The following is a 22,646-nucleotide window of genomic DNA, read 5'->3' as shown; positions in this document are numbered from 1 at the left end:
GACCATGTTATGTGACTTACATTTATTTATTCAACGCTCTCAACAGCTCTGAGAAGTAGATACAGCTATTCTCATTTTATAGATGAGGAGACAGGCACTGAGAAGTCAAATAGTTTCCTAAAGTCACACAGCTAGAAAAAGGCAACTGGTACTTGAATCTGGGAAACTGAATATAGAATCTGCCTCAAAACTACTGCTTGGGGGAGTTCCCGTCGTGGCGCAGTGGTTAACGAATCCGACTAGGAACCATGAGGTTGTGGGTTCGATCCCTGCCCTTGCTCAGTGGGTTAACGATCCGGCGTTGCCATGAGCTGTGGTGTAGGTTGCAGACTCGGCTCGGATCCCACGTTACTGTGGCTCTGGCATAGGCTGGTGGCTACAGCTCCGATTAGACCCCTAGCCTGGGAACCTCCATATGCTGAGGGAGCGGCCCAAGAAATAGCAAAAAAGACAAAAAAAAAAACTACTGCTTGGTTATGCGGCATTGCCCTAACTGAGAAAATTGAACACTGTTCCTCTTCTTTCTACTCTTTTGTTTTTTTGTTTTTGTTTTTGTTTTTCCAAAGGTAATTAGATTTGTGGAGTAGCCTGAGTATTTGTCCTCCATGCAGTGATACCGCTATGAGAAGAAGCTAAGGGAATTGAGAATATAGATGAAGTCACTAAAAATTTTGTTAGCCAAGTCACTGAATTTGCATGGTCCCAATAATTTGTAATAAGGTCACAATACTCACATTTAGCATACGCACAATGTCTGGTCTGTGGCTGTAAATGAATGATTCTGTGGTTTCATCGTAAGGTAAAGTTTGGCTGAGAGAAGACAGAGATCTTAGGAATGTCAGCTTCTCCAGTTCACTCTGAGTTTGTGGAAAAATGGTAAAAACACAATTATACATTATAATCTCATTTGCTAACTGTAAAGGGCTTTGGGAAAGTTTCCTGGAATGTTTTAAACACGATGCCTCATTCAACTCAGTATTAGTTTTTATTATAAGGAATGAATAAATTACGAGGAATAAAATTCCTTGTCCCCTGGGCCTGCCATGGTTTGGGACATTTTCCCTCTTAGCTAGATTCTACCAAATGCTCCATGACAGCTCTCCACACCCTGTGTACTGTTCTCTGATTAAGCTTCCTAAAGGTGACCTCGGATGCTGTTACTTCCAACTTGCCTGATATCATTAAAATTCATTATTTTGAGTCTTTAAGGTTTCCTATTAAAATGCAAGTTCTGATTTGAAGAATAAACTCTCTTTTGCATTAGCCTTTTTTTCTATATATAAAAGCAGTATCTATTTATCATAGAAATTTTGAAAAAAGTATAAAAAAGTATAAAGAAGAAGATAGGGAGATCCCACTGTGGCACAGAAGAAATGAGTCCGACTAGTGTCCACGAGGATGCGGGTTCAATCCCTGGCCTCACTCAGTGTGTTAAGGATCCGGAGTTGCCGTGAGCTGCGATGTGGGTCACAGGTGTGTCTGGGATCCTGCGTTGCTATGGCTGCGGTGTAGGCCAGCAGTTGCATCTCCAGTTTGACCCCTAGCCCAGAAACTTCCATATGCGTGAGTGCGGCCCTAAAAAGCAAAGAAAAAAAAAGAAAAGAAAAGATACCAATAATTCTACATATCTTGAGAATATTTCTGGCAGTTTTTTCTCTCCTGCAGGTACATGATATAAACTGGTATAAGCTCTCTGGATAGCAAGTAGCAATATACAGCAAGAAGCTGACTTTGGGGCCTTTCTCCCACTTGTATAACTAGCCAACATTTGGTTACTCTGCTTCAGTTTTGCCCCCTTCCAATGCATTCCCCTGGCTAACACTAAATTCATCTTTATAAAATGCAAATTTGATCAGGTAACACCCTATTGAAACTCTTTCAATAGCACCTATGGAGGTCAAGGCCCTTCTCAATATGACCCCAGCTAACCTCTTTAAATTCATCTCTTCACAGGGAACTATATCTAATCACTTGAGATGGAACATGGAGGATAATGTGAAAAAAAAGAATGTATATAAATGTATAACTGGGTCACTTTGCTGGACAGCAGAAATTGACAGAACATTGTAAATCAACTCGAACAAAAAAATTAAAAAAAAAATCATCTCTTGCCTTGCCTAGTAGCATTCTGAGCTTTAGCCCAATTAAGTTTCATGCTGTCCTTTCTTGCTTCTGGCCTTTCCATCTTCTGAATTCTCTACACTTTTTCTTTCTGTGCACTGACTGAAATCTAAATATGCTTGAAGACTTGAATCATGCATTTTCTGCTGAAGCTGGGTTGGGTACCCTTCTCAGAGTAACCAAAAACCACAGGTGTATATTGCTAACAGAGTACTTGTGATACCCTAACAAAATTAGCTTCTTTATTCACTCAAGCTGTGGATTTAGGTCAAGGCAGGGAACAAACTTTTCTTTCCAATTCACTACAGCAATCCAAGCCCTTTATTAATTACCATGAAATCCTTTATAAAGTTTTGCTGACATAAAGTATAAAGAAGAGTTCAAAAGTTGGTCTTCAAAAGTGAAAACCAACATTATGGCTTTAAGTGTTTTTTGGAAAAAATTTATTGGTATTATACATAGAGAAAAACGTAAAGCTTGCTGAATTTCCACAAGTCCCCAGCTATTCACATACACATATTCACAGGAAATGAAATCTGGATCTCAAAGAGGCATCTGAACTCCCATGTTCACTGCAGCATTATTCATAGTCCATACACGGAAACAACCTAAGTGTCTGTTGACAAATGACAGACACCTTTGACACTGTGATTTAACCTTCGAGTTCATCAGATGTGTTCTGCTCCTTTCTGCCACAAGGTTGTTAAACATTTCATTTCCTATTTCTGGAACACTCCCTCCAGTTCTAACTTCTCCTCATTTCTCTTATTCATTCCTTAGATTCGAACTCAATGGTTACTTCCTCAGAAGTGCCCTCCCTTAACCACAGGTTAAGATTAGTTCTTTTGGGAGTTCTCTTGTGGCACAGTGGGTTAAGGTTCTAATGTTGTCACTGCAGTGGTGTGGGTTTGATCCCTGGTCCAGGAACTTTCACATGCCATGGGTGTGGCCAAAAACAAAAACATTAATTCTTCTGTTATAATTCTTATGCTACATGCTCCCACAGAATGACTGTTTCACCTAAACAAGGCATAATTTGCTAAGTAAGATAATACAGATCTATAGTTATGGACCTAGGAATTTTTTTTTTCTTCTACCATATCTGATGTGCCTTTTTCTATAAGTACATGCATTTGTATGCACAGAAAAAAAAAAAAAACTGAAAACACATATACAAAAATGTTAACGGTAGTTATTTTAAGACAGTGGGATTAGGGAAGATTAACCTTTAACTTTTATTATACTTTTCTGTATTTTTATAGGAATTTAAAAAACTTTTTATAAATATAATATATAAGAATATGTAAATATATTTAGTATAAATATACAAATAAACATAAAAGTACTGTAAACAGAGTGTCATCTGCCTTTTCAGTAAACAAAGGATGTTGTGGCCCTCAAGCCATCAGCCACCACAGCTGCCCTGTACCTTCTCATATACAGAGAAACACTAAATTCATTAACTTGAGATGTCTGTTTTTGGGATTAGCAGTGAGCTTTTGATGTTCACGATATTTTTTTTTTCCCCAGCAAAAAAATAATCCTGGCTCCTCCCTAACCTCTTTTTTTTTTGGTTTTTTTTTTTTTTTTAATCTTTTTGCCATTTTCTTGAGCCGCTCCCGAGGCATATGGAGGTTCCCAGGCTTGGGATCGAATCACCAGCCTATGCCAGAGCCACATCTGCAACCTACACCACAGCTCATGGCAACGCTGGAGCAAGGCCAGGGATTGAACCCACAACCTCATGGTTCCTAGTCAGATTCGTTAACCACTGCACCACGATGGGAACTCCCTGCCCTAACCTCTTTGGAACAGTCCCTCAAAGGTATCTGAGAGATTGTCATCCCAGGCTATAGACCTCGATGAGGCTGCTGAAAAAATGTAACTCTCAACTTGTAGGTTGTGCTTTTTTTCTTCTTCCGTTGACAGTATAAACATAAATGTTATAGCTTATAATATACATTATTTACATAATAAATGTTTAGAATATTTGTTGGAATGAAGGAATCACTTGGGTAACTTGGAAGACTGCTTGTGCATACCTTTAGTTCACCATTAAAAAACTCACGAATGGCCTGGATCAACCTCTCAACAATGACCTCACCAAGGGGCCCTTGGTGGGTCAGCTGTCTGAAGGTGTCTGTGAGGGGTTCCCAAGGGAGTCCAGGGATGTCCAAGATATATGAGTCTAACACTGAAAAAAAGACATTGGATGATGCCTCTGTACTATGTGCAGTCGCACAGTTCAGTGGGGAGAACCACTGGCTATCAGAATTGACAGGTCCTGTTCTCACCTTTACTATTTACTCCGCAAACTTGGGCAATTCCCTTCCCCTCCTGAGTCTCAGTTTTTTCAATTACAAATTCAATGTTCCCTAAGGCCCTCCTAAACTACAAAAACCTTTAAGACTCAGCTGTAGCAGGCTGGGTAAGAGCAAGGACTTTTCTCAGTTTGAAAATGGTTTGAATCCTAGCTCTACCACTTATTAGTTCTGTGACCTTTATTTTATTTATTTATTTATTTTTGGTCTTTTGTTTTTTTTTATGGCCACACCCATGGCATACGGAGGTTCCCAGGCTAGAGGTCAAATCGGAGCTGTAGCTGCTGGCCTACACCACAGCCACAGCAACACAGGATCCGAGCTGCATCTGTGACCTACACCACAACTCACAGCAATGCTGGATCCTTAACCCACTGAGGGAGGCCAGGGATCGAACCTGCATCCTCACGGATGCTAGTCAGGTTTGTTAACCACTGAGCCACGACAGGAGCTCCTCTATGACCTTTATTAAATTGGACGCCTCCTGGAAACCTAGACTCCTTACCTATAAAACAGGGTTATATTTTGTATGTTATACATGTAGAAAGCTTATCCCAGAACACGGCCCATGGTAAGTACTTAAATGGTAGATACTATTATTCAAATTCAAAGGCCTTTGGCCTTCCCTTGTGGCACAGTGGGTTAAGGATCTGGCATTGTCATTGCAGCAGCTCGGGTTGCTGCCATGGCAGGGCTTTGATCTCTGGCCTCTGAACTTCCACATGCCGCAGGCATAGACAAAAAAAGTTTTGTACCCTGTGGTGACAAGAGCTTAAAATACAGCGGCCCCTGGTGCCCATCTCTTCCCACTGGACCAGGGTGCAGAGCAAGTGCCTCAGCTATCTTCTTTCAGACCCGTGATATACTCTGATTAACGGCACAGGCTCCAGAGTCTCCTTTGGCTCAGATCCTTGTTCTGTCTCTTTCTGAGATTCTGACCTTGTGTGATCTTACCTTCTCTGGGCCTACTCTACATTTCCCAAATGGTGGTGATAAAAGAACCTACCTCATTTGGATGATACAGAGCTAGCTCCAATTGTCTTATTCCTTGGCTGAGTGGCGATCATTACGGCAGCATCATTTTCCTCTTCATGTAGCTTTACATCCTTGCCTCCCCCATTTTCCAACACTACATCCCTTATTCCTACTGGGCAGATACTTTTCCCAGTTTCTCCCTCACACACATATCGTCTGAAGGTTTCTCCCATTCTTCTTCAGCACTCATCTTGGTTTCCTGAATAGCCTCTTGTCACCCACTGGAAGCCATGTTCTCCTTCACCTCTGATCTTTGCACAGGCTTTCCTTCGGCCTGTTTCCTCTCCCCCACCTTCCCTTGCCTCTCTCTTTCTAGCTAACTCCTGTTCATCCATCAGGGCTCAGCTCCAGGATCCCTTTCCTGAATCCCCTCTTTGCCCATTTTGGCTAAGTACCTTCCTAGCTGCTTATTAACCTCTCTGTATTTGCTCCCTACTCCCCTCCCCAACCCCTAGTCACACACATTGTGAACTCAGTTCAGGCTGAGTTCCAAGCATTTGTTTGTAAGTGCATGGTGTTTGTTCTACAGCTAGATCAGTGTTTAGAGCATAACAGAGCTTCAATAATATTTGTCAAATGAATGAATGTAGTTGCCATCTCATGCATATGCTGTTCCACCCACCTGGAATGCTCTTCCCCTTACTTCTTTTTTATGTCCTTGAGGCCCTCTTTAGCTTTAAGAAGCACCATCTCAGAATGGTGTTCTCTGACAACCATGGTTTAAAGTAGGTTCCCAGGAGTTCCCGTTGTGGCGCAGTGGTTAACGAATCCGACTAGGAACCATGAGGTTGTGGGTTCGGTCTCTGCCCTTGCTCAGTGGGTTAACGATCCGGCGTTGCCGTGAGCTGTGGTGTAGGTTGCAGACGCGGCTCAGATCCCGCGTTGCTGTGGCTGTGGTGTAGGCCGGTGGCTACAGTTCCGATTCGACCCCTAGCCTGGGAACCTCCATATGCCGTGGGAGCGGCCCAAGAAATAGCAACAACAACAACAACAAAAAATAAATAAAAAATAAATTTCTAAAGTAGGTTCCCATCTCTCCTATTTTTTTGTCTCAGCCCCTTGTTCAATTCTTTCATACTGTTTACTATAACTTGTAATTACTTTATTTATTGTCTGTTAACTTTTTTGGCCCTTTTCAGTAGTGTAATATAAATCATACTGAGGGCAGGGACCATGATGGTCTTGCTCATTGTTGTATGCCCAGTAACTGGTACCCAATAAATGCTGTAAATGAAAGATAGCTATTTAGTAGCCCAATCCAGCTTCTACCCACTCCTACCCTTCCCTTCCCTTCTCAGAATCCTTCTAGAGCTTAGACTCTGTGCAAGTCTTTGAGACTATCCATCTCAGGACTAAGTTTAGTTTCCTATATGTCTATAATAACGTATCTTATCTCATTCTGCCATATTCCAAAGTCTTAAAGTCAGGGACCAAATTCATTGTCAAAGTCTAGTCAAGGGCCAGTCACCCTGCAACTTGGCCTGAAAAAAGATTCCTTTTCCCCTCTCCCCTCCTCCCTTTTTATCCTTTCCCCTTTTGACCTATAAATTCAAGGCTACTTGTGCCTTTTTTAATATCCTCTGGGTTGCTCAGCTGCAAATCCACACTTTCTGAATCATTATCAGAAGCCCAAGGGATCACTACATCTTCCTGACTACAGATCCTAGGAAGGAAGAGGGGATTAGAAAACTTAGTTTTTCAGGACTGCTTCTACCTCATCACTCAAGTGAAAACTTAAATGTCATCTTCTCAGAGAGGCATTTATTGATCACCAATCTGGATTAAATACCTTCTCCCTTCACAATTCCACATTTATTTGTTTTTTTTTTCATTGTATTGAACGATTATTTACAATTATCAGGTTCATTTGTGTTTGTTTACTGTCTCCCATCAGACTACAAGCTCCATGAGAGAAGAAACTTGTCTACATGGTCACAGTTGTATCCCTAATACCTAGCATGCCGTCAGCCTCATGGGGAATGAATAGATAGGTAAGAGATGCTATGACACTGTTAAAAAGAGACCGAGGTAGAACACCACCCCACCTCTCTCAAACCCTGTTAGCTTTTCCTTCTTCTCTTTGTAATAGCACACAACAATTTCTAATAAATCATTCACTTATTTATGGATATTGTTTATCATTTATTTCCTTCTACTAAAATGTAAGCTCTATGAGGGCAAGGATCTTTGGCTGTTTTTTAAATTCTTTCTTTGTTTTAGCTTTTTAAAAATATTTTTTTCTTTTTTTTTAGGGCCACACCTGTGGTATATGGAGGTTCCCAGGCTAGGGGTCCAATTGGAGCTGCAGTCACTACACCAGCCTACACCAGAGCCACAGAAACTCGGGATCCTAGCCGCTTCTGCAACCTGCACCACAGCTCATGGAAACGCCAGATCCTTAACCCACTGAACGAGGCCAGGGATTGGACCAGAGTCCTCATGGATGCTAGCCGGGTTCGTTGACCACTGAGCCCTGACGGGAACTCCTTAAAAATATTTTTCTTATTTTTAAACTTTATTTGTATGTATGTATGTATGTATGTATGTATGTATGTATTTTGCCTTTTAGGGCGCACCCTTGGCATATGGAGGTTCCTAGGCTAGGGGTCGAATCGGAGCTGCAGCTGCTGGCCTACGCCACAGTCACAGCAATGCCAGATCTGATCCACGTCTGCGACCTACACCACAGCTCATGGCAACACCAGAACCTTAACCCACTGATCGAGGCCAGGGATCAAACCCGTATCCTCATGGATACTAGTTCGGGTCATTTCCCCTGAGCCACGAAGGGAACTCCTCCTCTACTTTTCTAAATAGCTGTATTTAACAACCAATTTGCAAAATTTCTGATAAATTTAACAACTGACTCTCAAGCCAATATGAGACTTTCACGCATACTGAGTTGGAAGAGTACTTTATGTATTCTAGATCAGAACTGCCCAAGGGAACTTTCTGTGACAGTGGAAATGTTCTATAATTCTGTGCTGTCCAATATGATCTCCACCAGCCCCATGTGGCTACTGCGTGCTTGAAATGTGGTTAGTATAACTGAGGAACAGAATTTTAAATTTTAATTAACTTAAATTCAAATTTAAATATCAACATATAGCTAGTATACCATATCCAACAGTACAGTACCAGACATAGAAATAACTGACTCACCCCTGTTTGGGATAATATTATCTGGGACACTAATGTTAATAATAGTTACTGCATTGTGAATAAATGTTCGTAATAGTTAAAAGCACAGATTATGGAGTCAGACTGCATAGGTTAAAATCTTTGTTTCCTTCGCTACAAAATGGGAATACTAATTGTACATACCTCACAGAATGGTGATGAAATAGTACATGGAGTGCTTAGTAGACTGTCGGGCTATGCCCCAAACGATCAAAAACTGGAGTTAGTACAGAGTTCTTGGATGAGTCATTTCCATTTTTGAGTCTCAATTCATCTGCAAAATTTGGGCTAGTATGCTCCTCACCCAAATGCTTTGCAAATCAATTAAAACGTCATTCATAGGTCAGTTATTAAAAACCAAAACAACCTTTGGAGAAAATCGCCATAATTTTCTAATTAAAAGCAAACGAACAAACAAACTACCAGCAAAAGCCTCGAATACTACTCTTCCTACGCCACCGAACCCTTCCCATTCCTTTAAAATCCGCCGGGCTGCAGACAGACGCCTGAGTGACAGTGTAATCGGCCAATCACAGCAGGCCCCGTCTCGGGCCCACCCCAGAGGCCGCGTCCAACCGCGTGCCAGTGGTGCCCAGAATCGGGCGTTGAGAGGCGGACGGTTCCAAGTGGGCCACAGCGAGGGGGGAAGCGGGCCTGTACGCGAAGACCGCGGTGCCCTGTGCGCCGAAGGACTGGAATTCTGGCCGCGGCTCCTAGGATAGGCCCGGTTCCGCGGGACAGCGTGGACTGACCTGTGCCTAAAGCCCATCCAGCACGCGGAGTCTGTTGCGAGTCCCGGGCGTCCCCTCCGGCGCGCTCTTGGAGCCACTTTCCCGAGCGGAAGTCCGCCTGCAGCTCGGGCCCTGGTGGGACCTGCTCGGAGGAATGGCGCCGCCGGGTGAGGCGTTGCGCATGGTTCGATAACGGGGTCCCGGGGACCGCACGCCTCGGCGAGTGGGCCGTCGCCCGCGGCAGGCTAGTGCTTGCCACTCGGGAGCCGGCCGGGCGGGTCCCCCTTCTCCTGTGGGACAGGGGCATGGGCTTGGGGGTCTCTTGGGGTCGGGGGTCTGACGGAGGGCTGTCCAGCGGGTGGAACTGCCTGCGAGCGGAGGAGACGGTGGGGGTGGGTGCGGCGCGGGTCTACGGGTCCCCCAGAGGCCCAGCCGGATACCACAGCCGCGGATAACCCTGGGTCTGGCTTTGCTCATTCATTTGACTCGCGCGGGCATCCGGGCCAGGCGACCTAAGAGTGAGATTTTGGCTAATTCTTCTTTCTTTGGACAGTAGTTTTTTTAAAGATAGGGGCAAGACAATCACTCACCTCTTTTTTAGGAGCTTAGAGCATGAGTTCTGAAGTTGGAGTATCCAGTTGCAAACTTAGTCTGCCACGTATTCCCCTGCTGCGCTGTTTGCTTAACTCCTCTGCATCTCAGTTTCTCATTTGTAAAATAGATTGGCCACATTATCTGCCTCATGCATTCCTGTGGGTAATGAATGAGATAGTCTTTCTACATAGCGTAGAGCAGTGAGTGGCACTAAGTAAGCAGCCAGGAAACCTAACTATATTGCTAGCTAATGCGTGGGCACTGTGCGGGATGGAATCTCAGGTAGTCCAGCCGCACAACTTGGGAAATGTGTACTGTTATTTCCACTTGACAAGTGGAAAAGATGGAATTCCACACAGGGGAAGTAACTTCTCCAAAATTGAGAAGTTGAGGATGATAGAGTTTCTGCAGTTTGTTTCTCAGCTAGTTACAAGTCTTAGGGCAGATAACTATTTTTGAGACCCTTTCTTGGTCTGTAAATCGCACTCACTTAGATAGTGTGAGGATTTAATGACTAAATCCGTGCAAAATACTCAGCACCGTATGGGCATATGGGACACATGTTAAGTGCTCAAATTTTAGCCCCCAAAGTTGTTAGGATTAACACGGGGTGGGAAGATAAGGATTCTGGCGCAAATACTGTGTTATAGTAATTTACAGCCTAGCTGGGAAAATGCTACTCATAGTCACTCACTAGGTCTTAATAGATGAAGTACATGCATGTATTCAAGGCACTGGGGAGTCAGCATTGGTATCATAGATTCCTCTTCTACATCTTTCTACCCACTAGCAATTCCGGCTTTAACTTTGAATTCCAACCAGACTCCGGCCACTAATTAACATCTCTACAGCTGCCATCCTGGCTTAGACCACTACCCTTTTTCTTAGATTATAGCCGTAGTCTTCCAACTGGTATCCCTTTTTCTGTCCTTGCTCTGCTGTAGTCGCAGCACAGTGTTTTCTACTCTCAACACAAAGTTCCTGTTAAAATGCAAGCCAAATCACTTCTCTGATCAAGATCTTCCAGTGGCTTCCATCTTTATAAAAGCCAAAGACCCTATAAGGCCCTCCAGATTTGGCCTCTGCTATGTCTGTCACCATGTCCCTACTTCCCACCCCTTGCTTCTCCTCTCCAGTTGTATTATCCTCCTTGCTAATGCAAAAAAGCACCATCCGTGTTCCTGATTCAGGGTCTTTGCGCTTGGTTTTTTTCTCTTGGCCACATCTGTGGCATGCAGAAGTTCCTGGCCCAGGGATCAAACCCCATGAGAGCAGCGACCCAAGCCACAGAAGTGACAATGCTGCATCCTTAACCTGCTGAGCCACCAGGGAACTCTTGCCTTTGCTTTTCATCTTGGGATAGTTTCCCTTCAAATATCTTCATGACTTGGGTCCTTTTGCTTCAGGTCTATACACAGTATCTTTATTTCTTGGTTAGGGCTTCATAGGTTACCATATTTAGAGTTGCAGCTCTTCCCAGATATATCCCTTCTGTACTTTATTTTTCTTCATAGCACTTTTCACCTTCTAACATAATGTTTCTTAATTATTTCATGTAATGTCTTTCTTTTTCCACTAGAATGTAAGCTCCATGAGGTTAGCCGGTTTTGTTCTGTTTCCTCTTGTATTTTTAACACCAAAAATAGTGCTTGGTACATAGCAGGCATTCAATAAATGTTTGATGAATGATGATCCCCATAATAGATCTCTTTCTAGTTTTTTAAAAGATCTTTCTCATTCTTTAGGTCGTTTAACCCACATGAGGACTTAGATAGCACTGACATTCATGCCCCTTCTACAACATTCTCCGAAAAGTAATGGAGCATGATTGAACTCTGAATCTTGGTTTGAGTCCAAGATTGGCTTTATCCAAGGTGTTCTGGTCCTCAGTTTTATTTGTAAAATGCCTTTCTTAAGGGGTTCTAGTTAAAACTAAATTTGGGAGTTCCCGTCGTGGCGCAGTGGTTAACGAATCCGACTAGGAACCATGAGGTTGCGGGTTCGATCCCTGCCCTTGCTCATTGGGTTAACGATCCGGCGTTGCCGTGAGCTGTGGTGTAGGTTGCAGACGCGGCTCGGATCCCACGTTGCTGTGGCTCTGGCATAGGCTGGTGGCTGCAGCTCCACTTTGACCCCTAGCCTGGGAACCTCCATATGCCGCGGGAGCGGCCCAAAGAAATAGCAAAAAGACCAAAAAAAAAAACCTAAATTTGACACTATAAGCAAAGGACCATTAATCATTAATGTTCTCCTGGTGATTATTGTTACTTAAAAGGCAAATAGTTCATGAAGCTGCCCATTTGAAAGTGTTCCCCCCCCAAAATGAAAAGTAGAAATGTACCAGTCTTACAGTTTTTTTCTGTCCCCTGGGACATAATAAATGAGGATTAATTTTTCTTTCCATTTATTCAGCAGATATGAATTCAGTACTACTGTGTGCCAGGCAATGTGCAAGACTTGGAAATACTGGGGTGATTAAAAGCAACAGTCTCCATCTTCATGGAATTTACAGTTTAGCGGAGGAATCAGACATTACACTATTAATTATAGTTGTGAAAAATACTGCATAGAAGCATAGGTCGCTGTGAGCAGATATAGGAACAACAATAACAATAAGAGAAGGAGTAGCTAACATTTATATAGCACTTGTTATGCGCCATTCAGATTTTTCATATTAATCCATGTAATCCTAATGAGCCTGAGGTAGATACTCTTATTACCCCACTTTACTCTTGAGGAAACGGAGGCACAGGCCGGTCACATTATAACTGCCACAGCCACCTTGCTAATAAGTGACAGGGCTAGGATTTAAACCTGACCCCATGGGGCCTCGTTCTTCACTACTCATAGTACTGGGAGCTTATGCAAGGGAGGGCTGTTGACAGGAGAGGGGCCTTTTAAGGAAGAGATACTCGAACTGAAATCTGAAAGTAAAAATTAAGCAGGGGGAGGCATGTAAAAGAGCTGGATAGCAGAGAACATGACCCCTTAGAGGAACAGAGAGGAGGCCAGAGAGCCACAGATGGAAGAGTGAGGGAAGAGATGTGGTTGTGAGATGGGCAAGGCCACAGTGAAGATTCATGATTGGATTTGTCCTTCGTGGCCTAGGAGTTACAAACATAATTGAAATGGGAATGGCACGATGAGTCCTGTGCTTTAGGTGCACGGAGGCTGCTGGGAGGACTGCCATTTAGATGGCTGAGCCCATACCCACCACTTCCCTCAGGCAGCTCTCCAGGCTGAACCTCCCAGTTCCCTCACCCTTCCACACGTGATTTGGTTCCCAGACCTTGGTGTACCTCGTCACTGGAACTTTGTATAGAACTCTGGAATAGTGTGGAGTGTATTTATTTAATAGTCATTTCCCCCCAAGGTTCAAGCACTGTCTTGCTGTTGGCCCTGACAATCATAGCCAGCGCCCAGGCTCTGACGCCCACCCACTACCTCACCAAGCATGACGTGGAGAGACTGAAAGCCTCACTGGACCGCCCTTTCACAAGTTTGGAATCTGCTTTCTACTCCATTGTGGGACTCAGCAGCCTTGGTGCCCAGGTGCCAGATGAAAAGGTAAGGCCACTTTGATCTTGGTGGCTTCATCCCATCACTGTGTTCCTTTCGTGTACCTCAAAACTAATTCTTGGGCATTCCCATTTGTGGCTTAGTGGGTTAAGAACCCGACTAGTATCCATGAAGATGTGGGTTCAATCCCTGATCTCGCTCAGTGGGTTAAGGATCTGGCGTTGCTGTGGCTGTGGTGTAGGCCAGCAGCTGCCGCTTTGATTCAGCCCCTAACCTGGGAACTTCCATGTGCCACAGGGGTGGCCTTAAAAAGAAAAAAACAAAACTAACTTTTGCTTATTTGAAGATAATCAAGGCTAATCCAATATAATAAATATCTGTATCATTCTAACAGATCTCTCTTTTTTTTTTTTTGGAATGCCTAATGTATGTTAGGACCATGCCAGGTGTTATAGTAGACTATAGAGAAGAGCAAGTCATAGATCCTCTAGAAACTTTTACTGAATCTTGTACAGTGAGACTGTACATGATAAGTGCTCTATTTTTGTGGCTAGTAAATGAAGGAATTCAAGGTGGGGAACGTTTGCATTAATTAAACAGTGACAGTCACAGCATCAGGCCGTTTTGATATACTTTTTGGACCTTTGATAAGGAAAATGCATCATGATCGAAACCTTTCCTGGATTTAGGTACAGTCTTAAGTGAATATACGTTTTATTTATTACAGCAGCGTGGACAGCAGGTGAGGAAGTAGGGCCAGTGTTCTCACAAGAGCCTTGTGTTGTTGTTTTCTCTGGCTGTGTAACAAATCACTATAAACTTAGTGATTTAAAATGACACTCATTTAGGAGAAGAGAGTTGTATAGGTCAGAAGTCCAGGCAGTCTTGGCTGGGCTCTCTGCTTAGTGTCTCATAAGGTTGAAATGAAGGTGTTGGCCAGGCTGGGCTCTAAACCGAAGGCTCTGGGGAAGAATCTTCCTTAAGCTTCTTCAGGTTGTTGGCAGAATCCACTTCCCTGTGGTTGTAGGTCTGAGGCCCCCAGTTTCTTGTCAGCCAAGGACTGTGCTCTGCTCCTCAGGACCAGCACATTTCTTCTCATCTTGTCCCCTCTCCATCTAAGTCAAGTCCTTTTCCTCTTCAAGTCTTGCTAACCTCCTCTGCTGCTGCCAGTCGAAGAAAGCTCTGCTATTACAGGACTTATTGCTTGGGTCAGGCCTCCCTGGATAATCTCCATATTTTAAGGTCAGCTGACTTGGGGCTTGAATTACACCTGCAAAACCCCTTTGTAGCAGTTCCTCCACTATTTTTTTTAAACATCACAATGTTTAAATAAATAATTAGTAGATGATTATCTAAAGATGGCATCTTTAGAATTCTCCCTTTCCTTTCTTATATCACCATAGAGATGACCTCAGATATGAATTGCTTATGACTAAAGTGTATATTTTGCTCATTCTATATGGCTATCAACAGTCACCTGAGGCTTTGCCCTGTGTTTCTTTAGTCCAGGATTTAGCCTGATGGAGCAGACTCTTTCTGGAGTGTGTACACATGAAAGCATGGCTTTTAAAACTTCTGCTCAGAAGAGATATGTCACCTCTTTCGTATTTCTCGTTTTTTTCACCTAAAGCAAGTCCCATGGCCATGCCTGGGTTCAACAGATGAGGGAAGGGTAATCTTCAGAGGACAGTGCACTTTAGTTAATAACAGTTTGTCCAATTAGCCTCTTCTGAGTCCCTCTGCCTCTCGGCTGTTCCGGCATCCTCCCTGGTTCTGGGCTTGCCCTCTTCCTTTCGCTTCTTTCAAGGCTACTGGTTCCTTTTCTTTCTTTTTTCTTTTCTTTTTCTTTCTTTCTTTTTTTTTTTTTTTTGGTCCTTTTGCCTTTTCTAGGGCTGCTCCTTCGGCACATGGAGGTTCCCAGGCTAGGGGTCCATTCGGAGCTGTAGCCGCAGGCCTACACTACAGCCACAGCAACACGAGATCTGAGCTGTGTCTGCGACCTACACCACAGCTTATGGCAACACCGGATCCTTAACCCACTAGGCAAGGCCAGGGATCGAACCCGCAACCTCATGGTTCCTAGTCGGATTCGTTAACCACTGAGCCACGACGGGAGCTCCATGGCTATTGGTTCCTTGTCTGAGGTGAGTGGTGACCACCTGACCCACTGGATCCACAGTTCAGCCCACTTTTTTATGAACTCCTCATTCCTGGAGAGGTTGCTGCCCCGGGCAAGGCCCCCAGCATACAGTGGTGGACCAACCAGTCAAAATCACTGGCTTCAGAGAGCTTACAGTCTAGTGGGAGTTAAAAGAATAGCAACTCTTTTTGTTTCAACCTTTCATTATGGAAGTTTGCAAACATTCACAAAGGTGGCAAGAACATTGGAGTTCCTGCTGTGGTGCTTTAGATTGACTGTAGTGGCTCAGGTTGCTATAGAGGCGTGTCCTCAATCCTCCACCAGGTGCAGTGGGTTAAAGAATCCAGCGTTGCTGCAGCTGCAGTGTAGATCACAGCTGCAACTTGAATTTTCGTCTGGAGGTCTTCCATATGCCATGGGTGAGGCCATAAAAAAAAAGTGAGAATGTATATCGAGCCCTCCTTGTACCATTTGCCAGCTTGAATAAGTGTTCACATTTTGCCATTTTTATTACATTTACTCTCTATTTTTTGCTCAAGTGTTTTAAAGCAATAATAAATGCCATACATTTCGTTTGACTTGCATCTATACTTTTTTTTTTTAAACATCAGTCTTTTTTTTTTTTTTTTTTGGTCTTTTGAGGGCCATACCTGTAGCACATGGAGGTTCCAGGCTAGGGGTCGAATCGGAACTGTAGCTGCCAGCCTACACCACAGCTACAGCAACGTTGGATCCAAGCCTTGGACTTGGTTTTTATCCATTCTGACAACCTCTATCTTTTAGTTGGGGATTTACTTCATTTGTATTTTCTCTAACTATGCTATTGCGTTTAAGTTTATTGTCCTGTTGTTTTCTATTTGTTTATCCATTCTTTCCTCCTTCTTTCCTCGGATTGAATCTTTTTTTTTTTTTTGTCTTTGTCATTTCTTGCGCTGCTGCCGAGGCATATGGAGATTCCCAGGCTAGGGGTCTAATCAAGAGCTGTAGCTGCCGGCCTACGCTGGAGCCACAGCAATGCCAGATCTGAGCCGAGTCTGTGACCTACACCACAGCTCATGGCAACACCGGATCCTTAACCCACTGAGTGAGGCCAGGGATTGAACCCGCAACCTCGTGGTTCCTAGTCAGATTCGTTAACCACTGTGCCATGACGAGAACTTCGAATCATTTTTTTTTAAAAATTCCAGTTTATCTCTTCTATTGGCCTTTTTGGCTTACTTATTATTTTAGGTGTTGCTCTAGAGATTGTAATATGCATTTTAATTTATCACAATATACTTTGAATTATTATTTTGCCATATTATGGATAAAGGACCTTATAAGATGTATTTCTCTTTAAACTCCCATCATTTGTGCTATTGTCATGCTTTTTACTTCATTTCAAGAGTCACAGCCTTGTGTTGTCTGTGTCCATTTTTAAAGTTATTTATGGCAGGGCGATAAGTGCTATATGTTTAAATCTGTCCTGGGAAGAACTGGTAGTCCCAGTTGATGCCTTGCCATCCTTTGCAGTTGTTATTCTTTTTGATGCCCAAAATGTCCCAATTTGCCAGTGGGCCAGAATGTGTTGTTTATTTTTACGTGATCCATAAAATAAACTTTGAGAGTTTCTGATGTCTTTGGTTTATCTTTTATATTTCCTGGCTGAGACTAGAATCAGTAACTGCTGTTATTTATTGAATGTCTCCTATGTGCCAGGTACACTGGATATGTTATCTTGAATTGTCTTACTTCTGTATGGTCAGAAATATTATCCTGTAATAGAGGAGGAAACATAAGCTCAGAAAGGTTTAGAAAATTGCCCAGTGTCTACCAACCATCATCTGAATAATAGCCCCCAGGGTCAAATCAAGCTTGAAGCCTCACAGCCATGCTCATCATTTACATGTTGTGTGTGGCTGCTTTTGCACTTTAACAGTAGAGTTGAGTAGTTACTAATGAGACTTCTCTGGCCCCCAAAGTTGAATGTGTACTCCCTGGCCCTTTCTATAAAGTTTGCTGATTCCTGCTGTGTGAGTGCTAGGCTTAGATTTCTTCCTGACAATAGCTCTTATTCCTGCCCAGTATTTCCTTCCTGTGTGTGACAGTTAATGAAGCAGACTTTCCTCGTGTTGTTGTAAACCCTCCAGGTCAGTGTACCTCCTAATAAAATTAGTTTTGCTCAAAAAGAAAGAGTACAGGCAGCAGAGTCAGTTAACCCAAGTTTTTAACTCTGTCTCCATCTCTCTGGAAAAGTGGGAGTTGTGGTGCCTTCCTCACTGGATCATTGTAAATATAAAATGCAGTCATGTTATGCCTAGTAAGTGACTAGCCCATGAAAGGCCCTTTGAATTAGCTGTTATTATTATTAATATTTTAAAAGTCTTGCTTCTATTTGTAATTTATTCAGACAAGTTCAGACAGTGCTGGCGAGTTGAGACAATGCTGGCGCAGATGCTGTACAGAAGGCCCGCAGTGTCTGTAAAGGGCCTGGGGAGGAGAGAGAACAAACAGTTGGGAGACATAGGTGGCCCAGTCTTGACCAGTAGAGGTTTTGTTTCATAAGGTGCAGGAGGTAAAATTGGAATATTAGGTTACTGTTAAATTTTGGCAGGTTGGGAGTTCCCATCGTGGCGCAGCAGAAACAAATCCAACTAGGATCCATGAGGTTGCGGGTTCGATCCCTGGGCTCGCTCAGTGGGTTAAGGATCCAGCTTTGCCATAATAATTGGCAGATTTGAATGCAGGATGAGAGGTTTCTACTGATGAGTTTCAAACTTCTTTGGACCTATAGGACTCAGTCAAGGGGCTTCCTGGAGGAGTGAGACCCTCTCACTCTAATTTGAATGACACCTTGTTAGCTGCTCATGATTTGGAGCTGCGCATGGATGTGGGTTGAACACTCACTCGTCAGGGTGTTCTCTGCTGATATCATGAGTTTGAGGGGATGTTGGTCAGGACTGAAGATGTCAACCAAAGCCATCCAGACAGCTGCAGGGCAGTGTGACTTGGGGGTAATTGTGTGGTTAACTGAGGCCTTCTGTTTATAATACAGACTCTAAAGTCACAAAGCTTTGCTTCAGGGTCTTCACAGCTGCACCGCTGAGTAACCTGTGCGGTTCACTGAACCTTTCAGACACTTTTTCCCACGTGTGAGATGGAGACAGTAACAGTACTCAGCGGCAGGTGATGGATGTAGGGTGGTGAGCATGGTGGTGGCGTGTAGCAAGGATTACCTTTTGGTAGAACTGTTATACAGCGGTAGCGTTAAATGTACATTGATTGACATTTCATTTTTTCTCAAACTGTCATCCCCACTGCTTCATGCCTAATGAGCAGAGGGTGTTCAACAAATATTTGTTGAATGAATGAATTGTAAACTTTAATAGAAATGAAAGTTCTCTAAATGTGCCTCTTAATCAGAAAATAAATGGGTTCATCACATACTTCCGTCTTATAGTCACTTAAGAAATGTGCTGTGTGTTCATTTCATCATTTGTGTTGTGAGTAGTAGAAGGAAGGGAGCTGAATGGATGCCTCAGAGCTGGTGGATTTCCTTATTAGAAGCACACAGTAGGAGTTCCCGTTGTGGCGCAGTGGTTAACGAATCCGACTAGGAACCATGAGGTTGTGGGTTCGATCCCTGCCCTTGCTCAGTGGGTTAACGATCCGGCGTTGCCATGTGTAGGTAGCAGACGCAGCTCGGATCCCGCGTTGCTGTGGCTCCGGCGTAGGCTGGCAGCTACAGCTCCGATTCGACCCCTAGCCTGGGAACCTCCATATGCTGCAGGAGCAGCCCAAAGAAATAGCAAAAAGACAAAAAAAAAAAAAAAAAGAAGCACACAGTAGGAGTTCCTGTCGTGGCTCAGTGGTTAACGAATCCGACTAGGAACCATGAGGTTGTGGGTTCGATCCCTGGCCTCCCTCGGTGGGTTAAGGATCTGGTGTTGCCATGAGCTGTGGTGTAGGTCGCAGATGAGGCTCAGATCTGGCATTGCTGTGGCTCTGGCGTAGGCCGGCAGCTATAGCTCACCCTACCTTCCATATGTTGCAGGTGTGGCTGTAAAAAGGAAAAATTAATTGAAGAGAAAAAAGGAATGCTACTAAGAAAATCCATTGAGAAGAAGTCTCCCATTCTGCCACTTCCTTATAGTGGTTCGTGTCCTGCTCAGCTGCTGTTGCTTTCAGCTGCATAGAGGGAATTCCTTCAGCCCTGCCAAATGCACTAAGTTGGTTGTTCTCACAGTTAGATCCTTAGAGGAGATGTTGGTTATTTTGTTAGAAGAGATTTTAATTTTAGTAAAAAAACTGAGAGGAATGGGGTCTAATAAAAATCTGAGTAGAAGGCAACTCTGGGAACAGTGGAGTATGGAATGAGAGTTGATCTTAGGTGTTATGAAGAGTGAACATCTTTCATTTTGGTAGTCAGGTACTGTGTATGCATATTTTTAAAACATAAGCACATGAGAATGGGGATTTTGTAGATATTATTGCTTATCTTTTTACAAGACTTAAGAGCAATGATGGTATTCATTGTCTTCATTTTAATGAAAATATTAAGTAAATAGATGTACTATGCAAAATCGTGACGGTGGTTTAGATTTGAATGACTGAAATTAGGACACATTAGACAGTGTTCACAGGTTATAAGTCAGTCACGCACTTCCCCAATCTGTGAAAAGGGTAAGAATACCTTTCTTATGGGGTTGTTGTGAAAATTAAATGAGATGGTAAGTATTAAGTGCTCAGCTAAGTATCTCGCACATGGTGAGTACATATAAAGTTTGGAGTTCCCATTGTGGCTCAGCAGATAAAAACCTGAAGATCTATCTATGAAGATGCGGGTTCGATCCCCAGCCTCAATCAGTGGGTTAAGGATCCGGGATTGCTGTGAGCTGCAGTGTACTTTGCAGACACAGCTTGGATCTGGCATGGCTGTGGCTGTGGTGTAGGCTGGTAACTGTAGCTCCAATTCCACCCCTAGCCTGGGAACTTCCATATGCTGCAGTTGTGGCCCTAAAAAAGCAAAAAAGTAAAATAAAAATAAAGTTAAGTATTTCTGTATCCATTCAGCAAATAGTAACTGAGTGCTTGTTGAGAGCCAGGCTCTCAGGTGGGTGCTGGGGGATAGCAGAGAATCCGGCATTCCTTTAGGCAGTAATCAGTTATGGAGCATCTGCTTTGTGCAAAGCATAATGCTAAGTGCAGAGGAGATGGAACTCATTATCTAGTGAGAGACAGGTACCAAAACGGTGAGACCAAGTGTGAGTATGGAAAGCACCAGGGGCATCCAGCAGAGGGAGCTGCTCACTCACCCTGTCTGCCAAAAAAACTTAGTCCCAACCTTGTGCAGGGGATTTGCGCTCTGTGCTGGCTGCTACACAATTCATTTATTCATTTGTCAGATATTTCATGAGTTTCTGCTGTGTACTAGGCACTGGGGATTCAGTGTTGAAACAGCAAAGAGAGCATCTGCCTCTTGGAACATAACCTCTAATAGTGGAGACAAGCATTAGTCATGTAATAAATATAAAATGAATATTTGTAACAAAGGCAAATTTTATGAAGGTGAGCTATATAGTGTTATAGGTGTATAATAGGGGACTTTGACCTGGTCAGGGAAGGCTTTTCTAAAGAAATCTCTTTAATTTTAACTTTATTTTATTTTATTTTTTGTCTTTTCTGGGGCCACACCCGCAGCATATGGAGGTTCCCAGGCTAGGGGGTCTAATTAGAGCTGTAGCCACTGGCCTATACCAGAGCCACAGCAACGCCAGATCCAAGTCCTGTCTGCAACCTACACCAGAGCTCACGGCAACTCCGGATCCTTAACCCACTGAGCAAGGCCAGGGATCGAACCCACAACCTCATCGTTCCTAGTCAGATTCGTTAACCCCTGAGCCATGATGGGAACTCCTAATTTTAACTTTAATCTCACTCTACATCTTCCTAAATTACAACTCCTTGAGGGTACAAATTATGTTCGCTTTATTTGTTGTGTATCTCCAGTACCTAGATAGCACCTGGCGTGTGGCAATACTTGATAGCTATTTACTAAATGGAGGATGGTGTGATTGATCTGAATTCTAAAGGGAGGGTAGAAGCTAACCAGGAGACCGACAGAGGGAAGAACATGTGCAAAGAACCTGTGCAGGTTGGGAATAGATTACATTTGTGAGACGGAAAGGAGGCTATGTATCAAACAGAATGGAAGAGAGAAGTAAAGCTTGAGAGGAAGGCTGGGGCTAAGCCTCAGTGCCTTGATGGTTACAGGGAAGATTTTGCTTTTTCTCTAAAGAGCAGTAGTTTTTTTGTTTGTTTGTTTTGTTTTTTTGGGTTTGTTTTTTTGTCTTTTTAAGGCTGCACCCACAGCATGGACATTCAGGCTAGAGGTTGAGTAAGAGCTGTAGCTGCTGGCCTGTACCACAGCCACAGCAAAGCCAAATCCTAGCTACATCTGTAACCTACATCACAGCTCATGGCAATACTAGATCCTTAACCCACTGAGTGAGGCCAGGGATCGAACCCACATCCTCATGGATACTAGTCAGGTTCGTTACTGCTGAGCCATGGGAACTCCAAGAGCAGGTGATTTTAAGAGCAAGTAACAGGATCTTTCATTTTGAAAAGATTTCTCTCCTGCCTTGTGGAGAATAGGTGTTGACAGAGGAACGTAGGGCAAGATTGAATGCTGGAGGGGTGCAAAAGACAACAACTGGACTTCTGACTTCTGCCACGTGGAGGGATGGTTGGGCCATTCCTTAAGATAGGAACACAGGAAGAGAATGTTTGTGCAGGAAAGATCAGAAATTTGGTCTTAAAAATGTTGAACATTAGATGCCTTTGGGTCATGTAAATAGACTTAGATAGACGTCTGGGCTGGGGGTACAAATCTGAGAATTATCTGCATAGAGGTTCTGGATGAAGCCATGGGCATGAAAGATTGCCTAGGAAGAGAGCGCGGATGTATGAGAAGTGGGTCGAGGAGTTGAAAAACACCAGTGTTGAATGGTCAGGCAGAAGAGG

At 43.5% G+C, this 22,646-nt stretch overlaps 1 protein-coding gene across 2 annotated transcripts in view; it reads left to right on the top strand.

Annotated features, from left to right (window-relative positions):
* Window positions 1–9,249: 9,249 nt before the first annotated feature.
* Window positions 9,250–22,646, top strand: part of RPN2 (ribophorin II) — a 58,505-nt gene continuing 45,108 nt past the window's right edge. Inside the window, exons 1-2 of one of the 2 annotated variants that reach the window (XM_047771133.1) lie at window positions 9,250–9,555; window positions 13,356–13,549. In XM_047771133.1, the coding sequence (XP_047627089.1) occupies window positions 9,543–9,555; window positions 13,356–13,549 (207 nt within the window). In that variant the 5' untranslated portion in view covers window positions 9,250–9,542. The remainder of the gene's footprint in view (window positions 9,556–13,355; window positions 13,550–22,646) is intronic. The other variant, XM_047771132.1, reaches the window with a different exon arrangement.

This window comes from Phacochoerus africanus, chromosome 3, assembly GCF_016906955.1.
Source record: "Phacochoerus africanus isolate WHEZ1 chromosome 3, ROS_Pafr_v1, whole genome shotgun sequence".
In the NCBI taxonomy this organism is placed as follows: domain Eukaryota; kingdom Metazoa; phylum Chordata; class Mammalia; order Artiodactyla; family Suidae; genus Phacochoerus; species Phacochoerus africanus.
The sequence above is the reverse complement of the archived record's forward strand: the minus strand, read 5'-3'. Positions and strand labels throughout refer to the sequence as shown.